Consider the following 24,576-nt stretch of genomic DNA (forward strand, 5'->3'; position numbering starts at 1 on the left):
ATGGCTAAATAGCTAGCTAGATCTTGTTGTTGGGGAGGAAAGATGACTCTAGCTAATTAATGGAGAGGGAGTTATGGTGGAGGGGGCATTAATGGGGAGACAAGAGAGGTAGGAGGAAGAGAGAGATGAGAAGGCCATTTATGGAGGAGAGTTATGATGGAGGGGGACATTAATGGGGAGAGAAGAGGGTAGGAGAAAGAGAGAAGATGGGCAACAATGGCGGAGAGGGGGGAAAGGAGGGGAGAGAGGGCAAAGGGGGAGGAGGGGGAGGGGGTGAAAAGGTGGCACCAGCCGCAACTAACAGTAGCGCTGCTACCTAGAAAGCACTGCTGCTATGGTACTTAGCAGTAGCGCTTTCCAGGAAGAGCGCTACTATTAACTGGGTCCCATTAGCAGTACCGGTGCTGTAAAATAAAGCACTACTGCTAAAATCTTAGTAGTAGCACTGTTGTCTGGACAATGCTGTTACTACCGCTAGCGTCGGTGGGAGCATTGGGTCCCACTTAGTAGTAGCGCTTTTTCTGTTTCCAGCGCTACTGCTAAAGCATTACTTGTAGCGCTTCCCCGAAACAGCGCTACTTCTAATTAGCAGTAGCGCATGCTTTTTTCCAGCGCTACTACTGATGTCCTACCTATAAGCATTTCCCTAGTAGTGCTTGTGTAGTTGGTGCACCACTAAACCTAGACAAATCTTGAGGAAAATATAGCTTGGAGGTCGATCTTGGAGAGGAGAAACCTTAAGTGTGGCTCGGGCATTTCATCAAACACCTCAGGTGCACATGTAGGCAAAAAACAGAGTAGCACACACCTCCACCCTTCCACGGCCAAAACACAGAGGAGATGGGGGGGGCATGATGAATATATATAGGCAAAACTTTAATCCCAGTTTGTGTCTAAAACCGGGTCTCATGGCCTACCCTTTAGTACCGGTTCCTGACTCCAACTAGGAGTAAAGGGCAGCTAACCCTTTAGTCCCAGTTGGTGGCTGGAACTAGGACTAAAGGTCCCAGCCGACCCGGGACTGATGCCTGCCGAGGTCTGACCGTTGTCCTAGCCTCTCGAACCAGGACTGATGCTCCCATTAGTCCCGGATCGTAACACGACCAGGACTAATGCTCTGATCTGGCCATGACCAAAGCCCTGTTTTCTAATAGTGTTAAACCGTTTTACGGTGCAAAACTCGGCAAAAAATTAGATACCGTATTACAAACTGTATCCAAAATGATACAACAAGCAATCATTCCGCTTCGGTCAAACCCGTCCGGCTCCTTCCGCGCTCCCCACGGCTGCGCCGCACATCGGCCAAGCCCAGCCCGACCGCCACCCACCTCTGCTCGTCCAATCTCGGCCATGCACGCCCTAGCACGGCCGCGCCCTGTACCCGGCCATGCCCACCCCGACCACACGCCGCCGTCGTGCTCCGCCTAGGCCATGCCCTCTGCTATCGCACCTCCCGCGCCCCGACTGTGCCTCTCTCGCCCCTCTCCAGGTGCCGCCCGACTTGATTCGGGCTGGCGGCAGCCTTCTCCACCCCGCCTGTGGCCGGCCTCGCCTTGGCGGTGAAGGTTGAGTCGTCCACAATTTGGACCGGTAGAGAAAAATTCCGGCGTGCGGCGACCTTTTCCGATGTGCGGCAACGGATTCCCTTGGGTTTCAGGTTAATTCCAGCCAGTTCCGCGGCGGCACATCTGCTTCGACAAGGTTTGACCGTCTACGGGTTGAACTATATACTGCCTTCCAATCTGTACATATGGGGTTCTCGCAGATGGATTCCCGGTGCCCCTTCAAATTTTGATGGGTCGATCGAAGTTTACGGGATTTGCTAGGACTTTTTTTCATCCAAAACTGCAAATGCCTTTTTTATTAGTTTTACCGTCTTTACGAGGTCTGCCAGAGATGCTCTAAGGGCATCTCCAAGGCAACCCCACAAACCTCCCGTACTCGTCCGGACTGCGCTGTCCGGACCGCGGAAGCCATCATACACGGCCATAACCCGGTCCGCGAGGCGGTCCAAACATGATTTCTCCCGCAAAATAGAGACAAAATTGGGGGAGGTTGGCGGGAGTCCAGACACGCGAAACGTATGAATCCAACACCCCAGGCCCACCCAAAATCCTTCTCGGACCCCGCGACTCGATCCTTCACATTTTCTCTCATTCCTTCTTTCTCTTTTGATGTCGCCGCTGCTCCACCACCCCGGCCACCATGCACCACCCCTGCCAGAAATCTGCGTCTTCGCCACCTTCGGCCATCCAGTAGAGCTCCCCGTTACTTCTCCCTCGTCTTCATTCAACCCCCTGTCCTCCGACCGCCCCGCCAGGTAGCATCCTCTACCATGCCCGACAACTGTTCGATGAATCGCGGAAGCTGAAGACAGCTATTCAGAAAAAGGCTCACTTTGCCCAAAGACAAGAAGCAGCTAGAAAGGATGTCGAGAGGGCATTCGGAGATCTTCAGGCCTGTTTTGCAGTTGTTCGTGGACCTGCAAAACAATTTGATCTGAAGACATTGTGTGAGATGAATTTTTTTTCGAAACGGAGGCAAAAGATTTGCCTCATATATTAAATAAGGAGAAGATAGAGTTGTTACAAGAGCCGAACACACGGCATGACAATTATTCTCGCAATATAATGTCCCCTAGCTTTCTCGCACCCGTAGTGACCCAAAGCTTTGTCTCATCGATGACCATTTGAAGAAGGATGGTCGGTGGAGCACTCTTGTGGCGGAAGACTCTAGCATTCCTCTCGTTCCAAACGGACCAGGAGACGAGCATAGTGAGAGAGGACATTGCTCGTCTATTAGGATTCTGCAAGTTGGTTCGCTTCTCCCACCACTCCTTCATCGAGCCAGCAAGATGCCAAGTGGTGGTGTCCATGTGCACAAGTCCCAACTTGTCAATGAGCATCCTCCAAAGCCTAAGAGTGTAGCAGCACTTGAAGAAAAGATGGACGCCAGACTCTTGCTCCCTTTTGCAAAGTTGGCAAAGGCCGCAGTTGGGCCAGCCACGCCTGGCCAACCTGTCTACAGTCCAAATCCGGTCTTGTAGGGCCAGCCATGGGAAGAATTTAACTTTCGGTGGAGCCCAAGCTTTCCACACCATGAAATCCATAGGGGAGAGAATCAACCCAAGGAATTGAGCCTTGTAGGCAGAGGATGCCGAGTAAATCCCATCGCCGGAGTGCTTCCAGGTGATATCATCCTCGGCATGCTCGTCAAGGTGGACCTCATTCACGAGCACCCAAAGAGAGAAGAACTCGTGAACGTGGGCAGCGGTGACGGGCGTGTCAATCTTGATCTTCAGGATCCATGCATTCCCTTTAAGGGCCTCACGCACCTTCCAATTCTTTCTCCTAGAGGCACCGAAGATTAGCGGGGCAATGTCCCTGGGTTTGCGCCCAAGCAGCCAAGGAGAGTCCCAAAAAGGCGTTTTGTCAGATGATTACATCTTATGTGATCATGCACAACATGATCGTCAAGGATGAGGGTGATGATACTGCCGCAGCTCTGGAATTTAAGAACATGGGTGATCCTATCCGACTTTCGGACCAGAACCCGGCCATATTTGAGGAGTTTATTCAAATGCATCAACAAATTTATCACCGGCCAACAAATGAGCAGCTCAAGGATGATATGATTGAGTATTAGTGGACTGTGAAAGGGGGCAACAATGTTGGCGTGTAAAATATTTGAACTTTTTAAAATTTAAACTAGTGTTGCATGCGGCTATTTGAACTTCTATGCCCTGTGCATGCGGCTACTTGATCGTGCGGACAGAGATTTTTTTTTCCAAAAGGCTGGATGTATGCGGCTATGGTTGAATGACTGCCTTCTGCATCTGTGTCTATTGACTGGTCTTTTCTTATCCGGGGACGAATGCGGGAGGTTTTTGTGTGGGTTTAGATGTTTTATGTGGACAAGGAAATTGAAGCTGCATGTGACCATCCACCATCATTTTGTATGCCTGGTGCGGCCAGGAGAAAGCCATGTGCAGCCTCGTGTATGCACGCAGTCTCCGACAAGATTCACTGGAGCCTTGTGCGGCCAGGACAAAGCCATGTGAGCGGCACGTTCATCGCACGCGTCCAGCAAATGTAAGCAATCATTGAAGAGTGACGTTTTAGCTTCTAGGTGCATATGCATCTATTGTCGAAATACACATTTTGAAAAATTGAAAAATTCGAAACAAAAATTTCACATGTATATTCGGACATTTTATGTGCGTTCACAAAGTTTCGTTGAAAAACGATGTTTTTTGTGGCTTGTGTAAAAAAGATAAAGAAATGCCTCGTGAATAGTTAGAATGAAGCATTAGAGATTGTCTTTTTTACACAAACCACAAAAAATATCGTTTTTCACTGAAACCTTAGGCACGCACATAAAATGTTCGAATGTACATGTGGAATTTTTGTTTCGAATTTTTTAACTTTTCAAAATGCGTATTTCGATAATAGATGCATATGCACCTAGGAGCCAAAGGCAATTACCGCTCATCATATAGCCTTCTCTTTAGGGAAAAAGGTGTGTATATATCTATATATAAAATAAAATCAGGTAGTACGTTCCATCACCGCACCAACCGGCTGCTGCAGAAAATGTAAACAATATAGCCAGCCTCAACATCACCCTCCTACAAGCAAAGTAGCATACATTGGGCAAACTAGGCCAGCTTCGCCTCCCCTCCCACATCAGCCATGGCTGCTCAAGCAGTAGTAGCTCCATCCATGATGAGTGATCCAGAGAGTACTACTGCCAAGAGTTCAACAACACAAGAAGAAGAAGATGTCCTCCCACCCAAGGATTTCGTAGCCGCACTTCCAGTAAGAGAGGGGTGGTCTGAACCACTGGTTCAATACAAGAACTACTGGTTCAGGCCGAGGCTCCTGGAGCAGATCCTGCTCGTCCAGCACGCCTTCGTGCCCCGCGCCGACGACATCATCCTCGCCACGCAGCCCAAATGCGGCACCACCTGGCTCAAAGCCCTCGCCTTCACCATCGCCAACCGGTCCCGCTACGGCTTCAGCGACCACCCGCTCCGCACACGCCACCCACAGCATGTCGTGCCGTTCATCGAGATCCCGGGCGCCGGCCCGAACCACACCGACATCCATACACTTCCGCCTCCGAGGCTTCTCGCCACGCACATGCCCATGTCGTTGCTCCCGCCGGGCACGAGATCGGTCGGCTGCCGGGTCGTGTACCTGTGCCGGGACCCCAAAGACGCCCTCGTGTCAAGGCTGCATTTCGAGAACAAGGCGTTCCAGGGCACCAATCTGTCCATGGACAATGCTTTCAGCATGTTCTGCGAGGGGTTCTCGCCCTATGGCCCCTTCTGGGATCACTGCCTTGGGTACTGGAGGGAGAGCATAGCAAGGCCGGACAACATCCTCTTCTTGAAGTATGAAGAGATCAAGTCCGATCCTGTGCCCGTGGTGAGGAAGCTGGCGAAATTTCTCGGCATCCCGCTGACCGAGGAGGAGGAGAGCTCTGGTGTTGCTCAAGAGGTGGTGAAGTTGTGCAGCTTTGAGACGCTTACCAGCCTGCAAGTGAATCAGGTCGGCGGCGTTCGTCACGGTGATAAATTTTTCTTGAGTAACTCTGTGTTTTACAGAAAAGGAGAAGTAGGGGACTGGGCAAACCACATGAGCCACGTGATGGGGGAGGAGTTGGATCGCATCGTCCAACAAAAGCTTGAGGGATCTGGGCTTGTGTTTTGAGTTGTTGTTATCTGTTCATTTCTCCTTTCCTCACCATGTACGCGGTATTGCACATTCCAATAAGAGGAGTTGTTTTCTTTTAAGTCTATGTCCATTGTGGTTTAATTAACGAAAATGTACATGGCAAATTGAAAGATATTCATATAGGATGTTAAATTTAGTTTGCAAGCATGTCAAGTTCCTAACAAAAAATGAACGAAGCTGGATTTGCCATGCTCACCAACAATCAGATCACATCTTGATGTTGTGCGTAAAGCAATCAGATCACATTTTGATGTTGTGTGCGAAATGAAAAACTAGCGGTACCAGTTTCTGCCGGGTATCGCAGAGGCGTCGGATCCATCCGGCGATTCGTGCGTACAAATCATTCTTGTACCATAGTCAATGTATCAACAGTGGCAGATTGATTTTTTGTTGTGTGTATTCACACACATACAGTGGAGCCCACTCCCGTACTTAACTCATTGTGTCCATCTTCCCCCCCCCCCCCCCCCCCCCCCCCCCCCCCCTCGTTAATTAATGAAATTGAAGAGTGAGCTTTCTTTATAAAAAAGAACACAGGAATGAATCGTACTCGAATGAATAATTAGGCGGTAAATGGGCCAAACTGTGATTTATTGTGATATTTTTGTTGTTTTATAGTATATGTGTATTTCCCAAAATATATTAAAGATTCGGATTGATTGTCAACATAGTATATTACTCGAGTCCATAAAAAAACATATATTACTCGTGGATATGTTTTAGGTGGGCCATCCACCATCCTTTGCATGCGTCTCGTGCACGCACGCGGTCCTGTCGATGTCTCGTGCGGCCAGGAAAAGGCCATGAGAGTGTCACGTTCATCGCATGCATACATAAAACGTCAGCAATCATGCAGCCTTCTCTTTGGATAGAAAATGTTTATATATAAAAATAAACTCATGGTAGTACGTTCCATCACTGCACCAACAGGCTGCTGCAGAAAATGTAATCAGTATTTGGCCTTTATAGCCAGCCTCAACATCTCCCTCCTACAAGGAAAGTAGCATACATTGGGCAAATTAAGCCATCCTCGCCTCCCCTCCCACCTCAGCCATGGCTGCTCAACCAGTTGTAGCTCCATTGATGATGAGTGATCCAGAGAGGGCTACTACCGAGAGTTCAACAACACAAGAAGAAGATGTCTTACCCAAAGATTTGGTAGCCACGCTTCCAGCTAGAGAAGGGTGGTCTGAACCACTCGTTCAATACCACAACTACTGAATCATTTAGCGGCAACATGCTCAAACAGCTATAGCGGGGCTATAGCCGGCTATTTAAAACTATGGTTCAATACCACAACTACTGGTTCAGACCGTGGCACCTCAAGCGGATCCTGCTCGTGAAGCAGGCACCACCTGGCTCAAAGCCCTCGCCTTCACCATAACCAACCGATCCCGCTACGGCTTCAGCGACCACCCGCTCCTCACACACCACCCTCAGCATCTCGTGCCGTTCATCCAGATCCCTGGTGTGGGCCACACCGACATCGACCCCTTTGGGTTCCCGAGGCTTCTCGCGACGCACACGCCCATGTCGTTGCTCCCGCCAGGCATGAGATCACTCGGTTGCCGAGTCGTGTACCTGTGCCGGGACCCCAAGGACGCTCTTGTCTCAAGGCTGCACTTCGAGAACAAGGCGTTTCCGGGCACCGACCTATCCATGGACGGATGTTTCAGCATGTTCTGCAAGGGATTCTCGCCTTATGGCCCCTTCTGGGATCATTGCCTCGAGTACTGGAGGGAGAGCATGGCAAGGCCGGACAGCGTCCTCTTCCTTAAGTACGAAGAGATCAAGTCCGATCCAACGCTGGTTGTGAGGAAGCTGGCGAAATTCCTCGGCATCCCACTGACCGAGGAGGAGGAGAGGTCCGGTGTTGCTGAGGAGGTGGTGAGGCTGTGCAGCTTTGAGGCACTTACCAGCCTGCAAGTCAATCAGGTCGGCCGCGTTCATTTCAGTGATAACATTGTCATGAGTAACTCTGTGTTTTACAGAAAAGGAGAGGTAGGGGACTCGGTAAACCACATGAGCCAGGAGATGGGGGAGGAGTTGGACCGCATCGTCCAACACAAGCTTGAGGGATCTGGGCTTGTGTTTTGAGTTGTTATTATCTGTTCGCTTCTCCTCTCCTCACCATGTACGTTGCATTGCACATTTCAATAAGAGAAGTTTGTTCCTTTGAAGTCTATGTCCATTTTGATTTAATTGATGTTGGACATTTCATTAAGAGGAGCTTGTTTCTTTCAAGTCTACTATGTCAATTGTGTTTTAATTAACGAAAATGCTAAAATCTGATGTGTGAATTTTAGCCATGGCAAATCGAACGATTTTCATCGTAATTTATAGGATGGCAAATTTATTTGCAAGCACCTGAATTATGTGCAAAAAATTAAACCGAGGTGGATTTTTCATGGTCATCAACTAAACTTCTCTTCCTTGATGAACATAACTTGTCATTAAAAACGTTTAATTTGTCATGCCTAAAAATCTGACGTTCGATGGATATTTGAAGCGACAACCATGGCGGGGCGGCATGGCCAAGATGCGGCTACTGGTGCCATGAATGCCTACATCGGGATTCCCTTCCCCATAGATCAAGCAGGTCAGGCGACTCCTAGATTCTTGACGGCCGCAACGGTGCTCATGGCTGGGAGAGGAGGCAGCAATTTTCCTCCCCTTCTCTCGGTCTGGTGTAGTGTTGTGGGAGACGACGAGGTATGTGGTGACTCCACCTCCCATGGCGGCGACAATATAGAAGCTGCAGGTCTAGTGCTTGCCTAGGGGTGGGGAAGCACATTTTTTTCTATTGTAGATTCTGCACAGGCGACGAGGAGAGGGACCGGTTGCTCCGTGCTCCTTCGAACCTGCTGCTAGTGCGATGCCATGGAGGTTCTCTCGCCCCTCTAGCCTCTCCTCTCTTTCTCTATGTGATGTGTTGCGACAGATCCTGATCAATCTTTCCTCCCTCAAGAGGAAATCAACACCGTGGGCACCACTGCCATCAGCGCCAAAGCATCGAGCTTTTGCTTTGTAGCTCACCCTCCAGATTCAGATCTAGGTGCCGCCACTTCAAATGCCGGAGAGTGAGCCCAAGCCACCCGCCGGTACAACCCTCGCCACACAAATGACCAAGACCACAACCACAGTCACCACAACCGACATGGAGCCCGGAAAATTGGTAACCATGCGGACCGCCATCCAAGGAAGCCGCTCCGGCATCCATGTCCCTAGACACCGCAAGCCGTCCATATCACAACGCATCCACCATGATAGGAAGAGTGGAAGGCATCTCCTTCCACTCCTAGTCCAGTCTTAGCCATTGGATCTGAGTCAACGCCTTAGCGTCGCCCGCTGAACCTAGTCGGGCATGCCCGACACCATCGACACGGATTGCACCGCGGCCAAACCGCAGCAATCGGCCCACCCCATCACTGCCCTTAGGATCCCGAGCAACATCAGGCCCACCCTTCCCTAGATCTACACCGATCCGAGGTGCCCCACATGCACCGCTAAGCACCACCAAAATGGTAGATCGGGGAGGGGGGGAGGGGAGGTCGTCGCCGGCCGCCGTGGCTAACACCTGATGAGGCAAGCTTGCATCGACACGCAGCCCATTACACGCAACCCATCACCATCACGCGTCGGACTTGCCATTGCTCGCCTAACTGTGTGTCCAGCCGCCAGCCGAGAGCCCCACCTGACGTCGGCTAGCCCCTCCGCAGCCTTTGGCTGCGGCAGAGGAGGAGGTAGGCAGTAGCTATGGTTCCTCCCGTCTCCTTGCGGCGACGTCGCGGGAGGGGTGAGGGAGGGATGGGATTTTTTTCAGTTTCCTTGCTTTGCTTTCTCATGTTTTCCTCTTTTTTAACAAGACATTTGTTAATTAGAGAAATCGAAGAGTGAGCTTTCTTTATCAAACAGCAAAACATATATGAATTGTACTCGAATGAATAATTAGGTGGTAAATGGGCCAAACTTTGATTTATTGTGATATTTTTGTTGTTTTATATATGTGTGTGTGTGTTTCCCAAAGAATATATGGAAGATTCAGCTTGATTGTCATAGCTGACAACATATATTACTCGTGTCCATACAAAAATATTACTCGTGGATATGTTTTAGGTGGGAATGGAGCATTGGAGCTGCATGAGGCCATCCACCATCTCGTGCACGCACGCAGTCCTGTCGGTGTCTCGTGTGGCCAGGAAAAGGCCATGTGAGTGCCACGTTCATCGCATGCATACAGAAAATGTAAGCAATCACGCAGCCTTCACTTTGGATAGAAAATGTGTATATATGTATATAAAATAAAATCATGGTAGTACGTTCCGTCACCGCACCAACCGGCTGATGAAGAAAATGTATTCAATATGTTGCCTTCACAGCTAGCCTAAACATGCCCTTTTTACAAGGTAAGTAAGTAGCATACATTGGGCAAATTAAGCCATCTTCGCCTCCCCTCCCACCTCAGCCATGGCTGCTCAACCAGTAGTAGCTCCACTGATGATGAGTAATCCAGAGAGTGCTACTACCGAGAGTTCAACAGACACAAGAAGATGTCTTACCCAAAGATCCCGTAGCCACACCTCCAGCAAGAGAGGGGTGGTCTGAACCATTCGTTCAATACAATGTTTTAAATAGCGGGCTATAGCATATAGCGGTGACCATTAAAAACAGCTATAGCTGGGCTATAGCGGTAAATTGTACATGAAATCATTTAGCGGCAACATGCTCAAGCAGCTATAGCGGGGCTATAGCCGGCTATTTAAAACTATGGTTCAATACCACAACTACTGGTTCAGACCGTGGCACCTCGAGCGGATCCTGCCGGTGAAGCAGCCCTTCGTGCCCCGTGCCGATGACATCATCCTCGCCACGCAGCCCAAATGCGGCACCACCTGGATCAAGGCCCTCGCCTTCACCATCACCAACGTAACCAATCCCGCTACGGGTTCAGCGACCACCCACTCCTCAAACACCACCCTCAGCATCTCGTGCCGTTCATCCAGACCCCTGGTGCCGTCACGAGCCACACGGACATTCACCACCTTGCGTCTCCTAGGCTTCTCGCCACGCACAGGCCCATGTTGTTGCTCCCGCCAGGCATAGATCACTCGGTTGCCGAGTCGTGTACCTGTGGCGGGACCCCAAAGACGCTCTCGTGTCAAGGCTGCACTTCAAGAACAAGGCGTTTCCGGGCACCGACCTATCCATGGACGGATCTTTCAGCATGTTCTGCGAGAGGTTCTCGCCTTATGGCCCCTTCTGGGATCACTGCCTCGAGTACTGGAGGGAGAGTGTGGCAAGGCCGGACAGCGTCCTATTCTTGAAGTACGAAGAGATCATGTCCGATCTGGCGCAGGTCGTGAGGAAGCTGGTGAAATTCCTCCGCGTCCCGCCGACCGAAGAGGAGGAGAGCTCCGGCGTTGCTCAGGAGGTGGTGCGGCTGTGCAGCTTTGAAACGCTCACCAGCTTGCAGGTGAACCAGGTCGGTGGCATTCGTCACGGTGACAGCGGTTCCATTGGTAGTTCGGCGTTTTATAGAAAAGGAGAAGTCCAAGTGGGGGACTGGGCAAACCACATGAGCCACGAGATGGGGGACAAGTTCAACCGCATCGTCCAACACAAGCTTGAGGGGTCTGGGCTTGTGTTTTGACTTTTGAGTTGTTGTTATATGTTCCCTTGTCCTTTCGTCACCATGTACGTCGCGTTGCACATTTCAATAAGAGGAGTTTGTTTCTTTTACGTCTATATGTTCATTGTGGTTTAATTAATGTTGCACATTTCAATAAGAAGAGTTTGTTCTTTCAAGTCTATGTTCATTGTGGTTAAATTAATGTTGCACATTTCAGAAAGAGGAGTCTGTTTCTTTCAAAAAATTATGATCATTGTGGTTTAATTAACAAAAAAGCTAAATAAACGACATTAGATTTTCAGACATGGCAAATCGAATGATTTTCATGGCAATTTATAGGATGACAAATCTAGTTTGCAAGGATGTAAGTTTCCTGGCAAAAAAAGGCGAATTTGTCTTGCTCGCCAACTAAACTTGCCATGAAAAGACGTTCGATTTGTCATACTTCCAAAATCTGAGGTTTGCTGGATATCCGGAGCGACAACCATGGTACTATGGTAGGGCTCGCAGCTGCGGGGCGCGGGAGGGCCAAGATGCGCCTGCCAGTGCTATGGATGCCTACACCGGGATTCCCTTCCCAACAAGTCGAGCAGGCTAGGAAGATCCGCGTCAGCAGCAATGGTGATCATGGTAGGAGAGAAGGAAGGAACATTCCTCCCCTTCTCCCGATCAGGTGCAGTGTTTTGGGAGCCGAGAGATATGTGGCTACTCCGCCTCCTGCAATGGCAGCAAAAAGAGAGGAGTTGCAGGTCTAGTGCCTGCGTCGGGATGAGTGTAGAAGGAAATAGAGAGGAGGATGGTGAAATTCGGTGGATGTATTATTGAGTCTCGAGGTCGAATATATATTGAGTACAAGACTTGAATGGCAAGGCGCCTCCTAAAGATAAGATGAAAATAATTCTATCTAATTATATATATATATATATATATATATATATATATATATAGGTATATATATAGTAGCACTGTTCTAATCCTGGATGAGAATAGTTATTTGGATCACACCGCGCGTATATAGGCTCGATGGGGGTTTCCCGAACTTCCGAAAAAACAAACAACAACCGGCCCACCCGGCCATCTTCCACCTCCCGATCCCCACATACCCCACGGCCGCAGACCCACCCCGCGCCCCCACCCCCGGATTGCCGGCGAACCGCCGCCGCCGGCCCAGCACGCCTCCCGGCCGCCTCCACCCGCAACAGCCACGGCGCCTGCCTCCTCCCGCAACCGCAGCTCGGGCGCCTCCTTCGAGATCCCGCCGCCACCCTGTGCGCCGATGACCTTCGGGATCCCGCCCCCACCCTGCGCGCCGCCGGCCTCCCGGAACCCGCCGCCACCCCGTGCGCCGCCCTGTGTTGCCACCACGACCCGCTGATGCGCCATGGGTAGCTCCGTGCAGCGCTCCCTTTTCCTCCAACACACCATGGATGCAGCTTCCCCAAGCAAATGCGGTTGGTGTGCTACCTGCGGCCTGCCCCGCCACTGCAACCTGCACCATCCACAAGCCGTCAGCCCTTCCATTCGGTGCGGGCAGTCCGTCTCGTCGCTTGTGAGCAGTCCATGCGGACAACCATCTTTCCTCGCCGTTCTTTTTTCCATCGCGGTTGCCGTAGGTTCATCTACATCAAGGCCATCCTACCGCAGCAGATGCGTTTGAGGACGCCACCTCGTCAACATGGAGGTTTCCCACCAAGCCGAGCATGTCCGCTCCATCCTGCGTGATGATGTAGCAGGTCAGACTCTGAAGAAGTATGCAGGTCAACCTTTGAAGAAGTAGCAAGTCGACATATTCATCTTTCTCTAGGGGGGATGCAGGCCACCGCTCCATGGAGTACAGGGTGTACAAGGCCGAAGACCACGCCGTTGGTGCCCAGCGTCACCAAGCTACTCCCGAGCTGGTCTGACTATCTTCATCGGGCGACTGAACCAGATGTTAACCTGATCTTCTCTTTCTTGTGTTTCAACATTCAGTTAACTAGCTTCGTATGCATGGGCAGAGACACGTTACACTTAGGAGAGAGAGAGAGAACAAAAGAATAAACTTGTGGTTGTGGTTAGTTCTAGGAGGTAAGATGGAGAGATAAGGACCAAAACGTGTGGTGTAAAAACAAGCACAGCTTTGTGTATAAAAAGAATATTGTATTTGTTTGAAAAGAACATACGTGGTACTGCTAACTTGCATTAAAGTTTATTGACTGATGGGTGTTGATTTTACGAGAACAGTGTACTAGTTAAAAATTTCATTTGAACAGTTTAGTTAAAGGTTTTGGGCTGATGGGTGTTGATTTTAGGAGAGTTACTACCAAACCCAACTAGTCAGAAAAAGACATTACAAATTTCATGCATTTACGAAAAACATAGTTCAAAGGGCATTTAGTTAAAAAAAAACTATAGTTTGGAGACACGAAATATGGAAGTTTGGAAAAATTAGAACACTACAAAATATAAATAAGAAAGATGAAGTTCATTGTGAAAAAGCAGGGGAGGTCAAAAGCACTAAAATCTTCAAAAAAGAACCTCTGGAGACATGTAACATCGAAAGTAAAAAAATATCTTCAGTGAAGCTGGAATGAGCTTTGAATTGGAAAATGAGCAGAACAACTAATTTAAATGACGTGTGTATCTTAAAAAATAAACTAAAAACGGATTTTTCTCATTTCTAAAAAAAGATATAAGTTCAAATTGACATAACAGAGCGGTTCGGTATTTATTAAAAACATAGGATTTTTTCGTTACTAGAAGAAAATAAAACAAATAGGTACAAATTAAAAAGAGAACACTAAAGGATTATTAAAAAATGTCCAAAAAGATAACACTAAAGCATCATAAAAAAATGTTCTTTAGGCAATTTAAACAAACAGAGGGAATTCACCGAAGAAAAGTTCATTAAAAATGGAATATTTACATAAAAACTCAGATTTGTTCCCGTCACTACATGAATAAAAAGAAAGAAGTTCAAATTAAAACAACAAAGCAACTCGATGTTTATATACCAAGAAGAAAACATGCCTCACCCAAAAAATGTTAACTTTGAAATTTCAAATTGAATAAATTGGAGAGTTTGAAAAAAATATAAAGAAGCTTAATGTGCAAGATTTTAAATACAAAAAATCATAATTATAAAAAGGCGGATTTCTCATGTTTTTAAAATTAATCTAAGAAGTTCAGATTAAAATAACATGTTAGTCCAATGTTTATTAAAAAAAGTTTTTTCATTTCTAGAAAATTAAAACAAGAAGTTCAAATTCAAATAACAAAATGGTTTGATGTTTTTATTAAGAAAATGGATATTTCCTATTTCAAAAAAAACATTAAAACATGACATTCAAAAATTAAATAAGGGAATGGTTCAATGTTATTTACAGAAGTAGGGTCTTTTCCCGTTAATAAAAGAAATAAAACCAAGAAGTTCAAATTAAAGAAAAAGAGAAGTTTGATATTTATTAAAAACTCAGATTTTCTCGTTACCAAAGTATTAAAGCAACAAGATCAAATTAAAAAAGGGGGAAGCTTGATGTACAAAAAAAACTTAAATTCTCCCACTTTCTAGGCAAAATAAAAGTATGAAGTTGAGTTTCAAAAAAATGTTCTTCCATGTTTACTTACAAATCATTTTATTTCTAAGAATAAAATTAAGAAGTTCAAATTTAAAAAGCAGAGAGGTGCCGAGTTTATAAAAACCTAGGATTTACATGCCCAATTTTGACGAGTGCTTTACAAGGAAAAAACAGAGAGCTGTTCAAAAGTGATAACAACCAGAATTCCACGTACTACATGATGTGTGTTTTCATATGAGAAAAAAAAGAATAAAAAGGGGAAGTCCAAATTTTTGTTGCTAGAAGTTCAAGTGCTCGGCCCGAGAAAGTTCTAAATTTCTTGTGACAGAGGGTGAACAAAAATACGTGACAGAAGTTCAAGATGAAAACAGCAGGAAGTCCAACTACTACACGAAATGCGTTTCAGATAGGAATATAAGAATAGAAAACAAAAAGCTTAAAAGATTTTGTTGCTCGAAGTTCACGTGCTACTCCCGGTGAAGTTCGAGATCTCTAGTGTGAGACGTCCGACCTTCAGTTACATGTAAAAAACAGGCAAAAAGACGTTGTTTTACGCATTCAAAAATATATTTTGAACCGTTGCGAGTATGAAAAACTCATCAACACAAAAAAGTTGCGTGTTTTTAATAGCTTTCCATCGGTATATCATTTGCTCAATTATGGTAAGTGGTTTGAGAATTACGGGCGAAAAACATCACGTCAAAAAATAGAGTGAAGTTCAAACAGACATGCTCCAGAAGTTCAACTACTTCACGCATTGCATTTCCGTTCACGATGAACGCAGAAATCATGATTTCGCCATTTTCTAATTTACCTCGAAACGACGGTAATATCATTTGTGTAAGTTCAAGTCCTTGGTCGGAGAAAGTTAAAAAAATTATTGTGAGAGACGTTTGTACAAAAGGAATATTATTTGTGTAACACTTATGAATGGATGAGAAAATTACAAACAAAAATACGTCCCAGAAGTTCAACGTGAAAACAGCAGGAAGTTCAACTACTACGCTAAATGAATTTCAGATGAAACTTTCAAAATCGTCGCGAGTATGAAAAAGTGATCAACACAGGAAAGTTGCGTGTTTACAGCAGCTTTCCATCGGTATATCACCCGCTCAATTCCCGTGAGTGGGATGGAGAGCTACGAGCAGTGGATGGAGATCTACGAGCAAAAAAATCACGTGAAAAACAGAGTGAAGTTCAGGTACACGCACCGAGAAGTTCAGGTTCTTCACGCGGTGCATTTTCGAAGAATCTGTTTCACGGTAGAGGCAGAACGAATGATCCCGTCATTTTCGGAATTACTTGAAAACGGCTAGGAATCAGAGAAACCCATCAACATGAAAAAGTTTCGCATTTTCTGTAGCTTTTTAACGGTATATTATTTGCCCAATTCCGATAAAGTTTGTATAAATTACGGCAAAAATACGTTTTTCGCCATTTTCGAAACTGACTTAAAACCGTAAAGAATTGAGAGAAACAATACATACAAAAAAGTTTCGCATTTGTTCACACTTTCCAAGGCCATATCATTTGTTGCATTCGGACGCATGGTTAAAAAATTAGCTCGAAAATACGAACTCGGTAGGACTTGGACCATTTTCTAAATTACTCTTAAAGCATGCAAAATTAGAAAAAAAAACTTTCAAGATGAAAAAGTAGCGCATTTTCATAAGCTTTCCAACACCATATCATATGCCTCCATTGGATTAGCCGTTTAGATATGACATCGAAAAAACGAACTCAGCTGTTCGGTTTATGAAATTTTACGTTTTTTCAAAGTAGTTTTTAACCATAGGGAATTAGAAAAAACTTTCAACATGTGGAAGGAGCGGTTTTGCAGCAGCTTTCCAATGCCATATTATGTGCCTCATTCCGATAAACGGTTTAGAAATGCGATCGAAATTACGATTCACGTTTTTTGTGTGAAGAAAAAACGGTTTTCAAAACTGCTCTTAAACCGCTTACATTTTGCGAAAAAATTAATTTGAGTCATGATACTCGTGTTCATAGCTTTTCAACGGTATATAGCAAGCCCTATTTGGACAATGTTGCGGGAAGTTAACCTAGCACAGGGGGAAGTTCAGGTCGAACAACTCAGGCAGTAAAACCGCAAAAAACGCGAGTTCTTCATGACCCGAGTACAAAATCCACCTATGAGCGAGATTCCTATCTCAAACGAGTATTTAGTTGCTAAAAATTGTTTGAAGATTACACTTACATCACATGGAACACGACTAACTAGAAAAACTCGCGGTAGAAGGCACGGTTGCGAAGATAGCCCGAAGGTCGGGTTCGTACAGAGAAAAGTTCAGGCGTGTTACTCAGACAGTTCAGGTTGTGATCAGAATATTATTCTGATTCCGTGATCAGAATAGTGTTTATGTATGTATATATATTATGCTAAGTTTTATGTAGGGAATCACTATGAATGTAACTATTTGTATTCCAAATTTAATTTATTTAGAAAACGATTGTAAGATTACCTCGGGTGAAGAATAACTTATTCTGCACCCTGGATAATGAATAGTAACACTATATGTACGCCCCTCAGTTTCTTTGAAGTAAACCCGCAGTCCAAGTTAGAAAATATCTGGGCCAAAGCCAGTCGAGTGCCGCCCGTACGCCGCACCCGCAGCCACGCGCCCGAGGCCGAGCCCTCGAGCGCTCCGCCGCCTCGACCTCGCGACCCGCCGGCGACCGGATCCTCACCGGAGATGAGTGCCGCCGTGCCCTGCTCCCTCCTCTCTTCCTCTGTCTCCTCTCACCTCGCTCACCCCCAATCTCTTTGTCCCCAGAACGAACAGGAGCATGCCATGGCCTCGGATCCGTGCCGCCGTCGCCGGAGAACATCGTCCGCCACCGGTTCTTCGACCACAAGTACCGGATCAAGTTGCCCCGCCTCCGATCTACCGGTTCCCGGCCACCCTAACCTCGCCTCGTCGTCGGGCGCGCAGAGAGACGGCCATGGCCGCCTGATTCCCGACCGCCGCCGGCCAAGGTCTTGGAGGGGTGGTTCTGGAGCACAAGCTGCGGCGAGTTGTCGGCTATGTGACAGAGGAGACCACCGAGGTCTTGCAAGGGTGGTTCCGGAGCGAAGTGGGATGTTTGTCAGGTGAAGGACGCCCTTATGGCTAACGGCGTTGGGTGCTATCAGCTGGGAAGGCTTCGGACCGGACCATGGATGGTGCAGCGGGTGAGAGTTGAGGCAGACGGCGAGTGCGGTGGATGCCAATGCCGCCTAGGTTCTGTTGATATCAACATGGAGGATACATAGAGTTTGCTGACTCTATTCTGGGTTGGCCCTTGAGAGGGAAACCAAGGCAAAATTCAGCCAATTTCAGGTGCATATATATCTATCCCATGGGTTTGAGTCCCTAGCTAACTTGGAGCATTGCACGTATTGTTAAATATAGTTAGTTTCTTTAGTTTACTGGCAATAATTGTGATAAGCAGAGCACATACGTGCTTGGTTTTATTTTGATAAGTAGCTGGCATGATGTGATTTACTAAGTATTAATTTGGAAAAACTAGGCCCGGAGATAATATGCCTCCCCGTGTTTTGAGGATAGTGACTTGTGCCATGATCAAATTCAATAAGTTTATATGATAAGCTTCTTCATCTATGTTAATTTTTACCTTCGTTTATAGAACTTTGGTTGTGTTAACAGTTTGAGAAGGCCTTAAAGACCATGTGGTTGATTTCCATGTCTGCATCATAATTGCTTGCTGAAGTAACTGCTCCTTCAGCTGTACACTGTAGTTAGGGAAATCCATAATCTTCATATACTTAAAGCATGACATTTACCTGGAGATAGTGTGCCTCCCTTTTTTGTGCAACAACTGATTGTGGTGATATATTGTGGCCAAATTGAATGAGCTTATATGATTAACTTCTTCATCCACATTTTCAGTTTGGTTTATGGAAATTGAACTACTGTCGTGTTAAAACACTCAGCCAGGGCATTGATGCACTCTATCAGCCTCGTGGGGCTTGCAGGTTAAGTAGGTTGCGTCACTCCATCAGGATGTCCTCCGCCACTGTTAGTGTTAACTGATTAATCATGCACATCCATTGAAGCAAAGATTCTGACAAATGTTTGATTCACTATAATTAATCAATCAGTAAAAGACTAATTGTTTAATCCTACTAGATAGACACTCCATCCATCCAATCCAGCGAGTTTAAATTGATTAATCCTGCACATCCTTAAATTATGAAGAGTAATGAAAATATTTTGGTGTTGGAGGAGCTGCCAGCAAGTGCAGTTTGCAAACCAAATGCAGTTTCTATGGAGAACACTGATTTGTGACCTCAGCTCAGCCATATTGAACAGATTGATTACTTTATGAAATAGGAGTTAGCCCATAATAGTAATGCCACTCCAATATTGGAGGAAGTGTGGATTGAGCTGAGAAATTTACTTGACGATGAAAGGAACGGCTTGCTTCAAAATTTGCAAAATAACTTCACCAAGCTCTCAGTAGAGAAGCAATAATGTGACTCCCAGGTGCCACTTTGAGAGAAAAGCTGGAGATGCTTTGGCAATGGCAAAATAAAGGGAAGTAATTGCTACGGATGCCAACCAGGTATTCATCTGCCTATTTGATTACTGTTTTCTGCTCTTAATAATGCTACCGTTTTTCTTTTTTTTAGAACCCTTCTTTTGTACTCCTACAGATAGTTATTGGAGAGGGTCAATTGAGGAGATCGGAAGTACTTTATGTGCTCTCAAAAGTAGCTTTATTCAGTTTGAGTGGATTTTGTGGCCTAACTTCCAGCCTAGCACTTTGGAAGAAGTTAGAATTTCTGTTAATACGACTTTAGTTTAGCCTGACTGAAATAAGGGGCAATACTTAATTTTGTACTGTATGTATATGTGTACTTTGCTGTTTGCTCAAATCTACATCTTAATACCGCCCTATTTTCTGGGATTCAAATTTTCAGGTTGGAATCAACAAGCCCACATAATCTTCAGTCTTCCACAATTATGTTTTGCTTCATGTTCTATGATCAGGTTGTAATCTGCTGATGCGATTCTGCCCTACTTTGATTTGGGGATTCATCTGGGATCTAATTTTGACCGAACAAAGCTGGTTTGTTGGCTGCTGGCTGGTGTCACCCGATGGTACTGGGCTACGAAGAGAGATGTTTTTCCAGCAATAGAAGTGGCCAGTTAGTTAAGTTGAGGATTTGTGTGTCATCTTCTTCAGGCCTGTAGCTTGTGGTTTCAGTCGGATAGTTAAAGTTGCATTTTTAGTCAGACACATGTTTGTTGTTTTGCCTGCTTTTTTCTTGACTGTGCACTCTTGCTGTTCGTTGTCGGCAATGATGAAGTTGTTCATGCAGTGTGGTGGATGAAAGTGAGTACCATACTAGCATATTGGTTGTCCCTGTTTGGTGATTAAAAGCTTCGACTGAATATTGAATCACTAATGTTTCTTTTCAGCAATCCTTCTGCTATTGCCACTGCTTCTGATTCATCAAGATATCTGTCCATGCATATCTTCTTGATGAACAGACATAAAACCTTGGATGCCCATAAATATGTTAGGTAATCACTTGTGTTTACTGAGCATATGTGTATTTACATTTTTTAAACTTTTATATGCTTCAACTCCAGCTAACAATCTGCTGATGAGAAGTGGTCCCAATGGATTTTACACATTCAAAAAGAATTGTAACTTCATCAAACAAATTAGAGGACCAACAGTAGGTTTCATGGACGTGTGAATCAGCAGACAAGTCTAATTGTTTTTCTATATATGCGCCAAAGAAGAACTATATTCATCCACGGATATTCTTAGTCTCTTGCTTGGAGAACCTTTTTTTGCCCTATTGGTTGCATATAAACCTCAACCTCAAATTGTACTGTACTTTAAAAAACTGGTGTTACTTGAGAACTTAATGATGCCTTTGTTCGATGCAAAGAATTTCATTTTTAAGAAAAGGCTGGGACATCTAATGTTGTTTGTATCTTAGTGTTACAATGTAAATCATCTGTGGTAGCAAACATGTTAACCAGGGCGCAAGTATGTGATTCATGTTGTATTGTACTTAAATCAGTTTTTTATAATCCACATAACTAACTACATGCTTCATTTGGTTTTGCATTTTTTTTTCTTTTTTCTTTGTCATGGAGCTGAATGCAAGTTTCAATATGAGATATCTCAAGCCTGAAGTCCAAACTGTGCAACTTCTTCTTGGACTATGAAAATATGAGCTGTTTGGCTTCATTCCAATCGGTTGGTGCCTCAAAAAGGTTCAAATAGGGTGGAAGACGGATTTGTGCTTTGGTTTTGTTGGCAAATCGAGGGGAGGAGGACGAAGGAGAAACCAAGTTATGGAGAAAAATAATCGAGCCTAGACCCCATGGCCTTGAGTTGTGTGCATGTGCGGTGCGACAAATTGGCGCCCATTAGGCGGTGATTAGACATTAATTGATCATGTGGGGACACGTGGGGGACCCATCCTACCTCAGTGGAACAAATCCATGACACAAGTTCTCCCTCAGTGGAACAAGCCCATGAGATTTGATCTTCAATGGCGAGAGGTAGTATGATGAATGATGTATAGAACAGGTATAGGGCATAGTTTGAATCTTGAGCAATGGTTATTATTGGGCCAGGGGCTTGTGTTATTTTTTTCATTGCAACGCACAGGTATAGGGCATGTATGTATATTGCTCAATCGAGGTGATAGCCCTTTGTGCGGATGTCGATGTAGCCTAGAGCGTAGGGTGATGTTCTCGAGAGCACTCTTCCATGGGCTGTGAGCGCGCGTGCGCACGTCAAGTGATGTGATGAGTTCAGCCATCTCCACGTGTCACACGCGGGAGACACCCTGCAAGGTAGCCTTTTTTGGTTTTTTTTCTTGGTTTCGCTTGGTTTTTCTAATTTTTCTAAAAAAAACCTACTTTTTCGAGGGGTTTTGCGGAGCACACGTCTATGCTCTCCTCGTGAGCACAATTGTGCTTTGTGTGGAAGCACGAGTGTGCACCACGCGAAGTTTGTGCTTGGCTCAACGGAAGCACGAGTTAGTGTTATGTGGGAGCACGTGTTACTGTTATGTGGAAGCACGAGTTAATTTGTGATGGAAGTACATGTGTGCTTCATGTACAAGTGCGAGGAGCACAAGTTAGTTTTCTTTGAAACATGAGTTAGTACAGTATTAATTATTAACGCACGAGTTAGTTCAGTTAGAAAGCACATATGTGCTTCATGCGGGAGCATAAGGCCCCGCTTGGTTCGTCGTTTTGGAGGGATTTACACCGGCAAAATATGCAAGTGTAAAACAAAACGAGCAATGTTGAGTTATACGATTGGTTCGTCGGTTTTGGGTGGGTATTCTTTACACCGGTTTTGTCAAATACACCTGTATTCCACCGGTTTTCTGCCTCCGTACTCTCATTCTCTCCCAATCGTGGACGTGGGCACGCGCCGCCGGAGCAAGAAAGGGGTGAGGCACCAGTGGCAGAGGAGTGAGAGTGTGAGACGATGACCAGGAGGGGGTTTTTTGTGTCAAAAAAATTGTTCATAAACTTGAAAAATGTTGGTATTTTGAAAGAATTGTTTCTAAATTTGAAAAGTGATCATGTTTTCAATTTTGCTTCTGTTTTTTTAAATAAACCGCATTTTTCCAAAAATTGTTCGCAATTTGGAAAAATGTTCGCTCTTGTAAAAATGTTGACTTTTCAATTTTTCTTCACAAAATCAAAAGAGAAGTTCTTGTTTTCAATATTTGTTTGCAAACTCAAAAAATATTTCTGGAATTTTTAAAAATGTCACCTCTTTGAAAAAGTTCGTAATTTTTGAAAGACTTTCTGTTTTTTCTGTTTATCAGAAAAGGTTTGCATTGTCAAAAAACAAATTCGCAATTCCAAAAATTGTTCTCGTTTGCAATTTGTTTATATATTTTTTTAAAGAAAATATTAGGGATTCCCAAAATGTTCTGCTTTTTGAAAAAAAATCATAAACTAGTAATTGTTGTATTTTTCTAAAAATGTTCGTAATTTTAAAAATGATCTCGTTTACAATTTGTTACCCTTTTTTATTTAGCAATGTTTTTTGCACAAAATATTCTAGGTTTGAAATTTTTGTTCACAAATTATAAATTGGTAGCACTTCAAAAAGAAAGTCATGTATTTTTTAAATTGTCGTTACATGTTTTGACACCAATTCTTAGGAACTTTTGTTTATCATAATTTTGCGAACTCATATTTTAAGTTTTGTTGCTACCACTAGTTTATATAGTTTCGTGCTGCTAATTTGCCATTAGAGCTACACTTCGAAAAGAAAGCCACGTTGATCTATAAGTTTCAAGTATTCTTCTTATGATAGACTGAAGTCTCATCAGCGCGTGAAGGTTCTATGGATTGGTTGTGGTGAGCGCTGGGCGAAGGATTGTCAGTGTAAAGCTACTGTTCAACTCCATGTTGTTCAGGAAATGGTGGAATTATCGCGAAGTACTGCTGCAGGCTAGAATTTGCTACAAAGCCGGCTAACAGGGGTATTCCTGCGTATGAGAACATTGTAATGGAGAAGGTGATAGCCGAAATAGGATTCGTTTTGGCTAGAGCGCCCAAATCCGCTATATATTTGACACGGGTTTGCTGTAATGCTGGAATAGGAAAGATTGGGTTCGGTTCCCATTGCCATTAATCCTAGACTCACGGGCCTATTACAGGCTTTTACGTGATTTTATTCTAAACTAACCTCTCCCTGTTTTTCAGCGGGGGGTGGGACCTATGCTCCCTCTTCTCCAATCCCGATCGTCCACGTCTGCTATTCCGTAAATCGCATAATAGGCAGGTCCGTGCGTCTAGCATTACCGGCCAGCGTGCGCACTTTTTCTTCCTCTGGCGATTTTTCACCTCACGAACATGGCGCACCGGCCGGCCCAAGTTAGCTCCTCCTATGCGGAAAGCCGACTCCTTGCCGCAGCGAGCGGCGTATAGGAGCTCCCGCACAGGTCTGAAATAGAAACAGAAAGTTCTACAGAATCTGGGCTGGGTTGGGCTGGGCTGTCACTTAACCTTTGACCGCCCACACTTACCTTGGAATCGTTTCTAAAAAAAATAGATTTACCTTGGAATCTTTATCTAAAAAAACTTACCTTAGAATCTTTTCTCTCAAAAAAATAAAATACTTAACTCGGATTTTATGTGGTTTGTCAGCAGCACAAGTGTACTATCGATTCTGCGATGGAAAATTGTCAAAGGATGTTCATTATTCGTTGCTCCCTCCAATCCAAAATAAGTGTCGCAGTTTTGAACATAGTACGACGCAGCGCCCATACATATAATTGGAACTAGTTAGAACCAAGGGCTACAGAAAAATAGCGCCGACCTCAAAATATGCTATTAACGTGCTATATCGCGCTATAGCGTGTTATTAACGAGACGTGTACATCGATATATTTAGAAAGGCAATCCTTAATACGCAAACATTTTTTGAATTTTTTGAATTTCACTAACATTTTGTGAATTTGCGAATATTATTTGAATTCATGAACTTCTTTTGATTTCATGGAAAATAGCGGCGGTCATCGTGCTTGCAGAGAAGGGGCAGAGAGTTAGGCAGGAGGCGGTGGCACTGCATAGATCCCAAAAGCCTATTTGCTGCACGTTGCGTCAAAATGCGAAGGCTACGCATA

The 24,576-nt window shown here is 45.2% G+C and overlaps 1 protein-coding gene and 2 pseudogenes across 1 annotated transcript; all 3 read left to right on the forward strand.

The window, feature by feature from the left end:
* Positions 1-4,578: 4,578 nt before the first annotated feature.
* On the forward strand, positions 4,579-5,797 carry LOC123043348 (cytosolic sulfotransferase 17). The gene has a single exon (XM_044465762.1). It carries the CDS (start codon positions 4,692-4,694, stop codon positions 5,712-5,714), a length of 1,023 nt encoding a protein of 340 aa, XP_044321697.1. The 5' UTR covers positions 4,579-4,691; the 3' UTR covers positions 5,715-5,797.
* A 964-nt stretch (positions 5,798-6,761) lies between these two features.
* On the forward strand, positions 6,762-7,895 carry LOC123043349 (cytosolic sulfotransferase 16-like; annotated as a pseudogene).
* A 2,310-nt stretch (positions 7,896-10,205) lies between these two features.
* On the forward strand, positions 10,206-11,388 carry LOC123040246 (cytosolic sulfotransferase 16-like; annotated as a pseudogene).
* Positions 11,389-24,576: the final 13,188 nt, after the last annotated feature.

The sequence above is a fragment of the Triticum aestivum genome, chromosome 2B (assembly GCF_018294505.1).
Source record: "Triticum aestivum cultivar Chinese Spring chromosome 2B, IWGSC CS RefSeq v2.1, whole genome shotgun sequence".
Classification (NCBI taxonomy): domain Eukaryota; kingdom Viridiplantae; phylum Streptophyta; class Magnoliopsida; order Poales; family Poaceae; genus Triticum; species Triticum aestivum.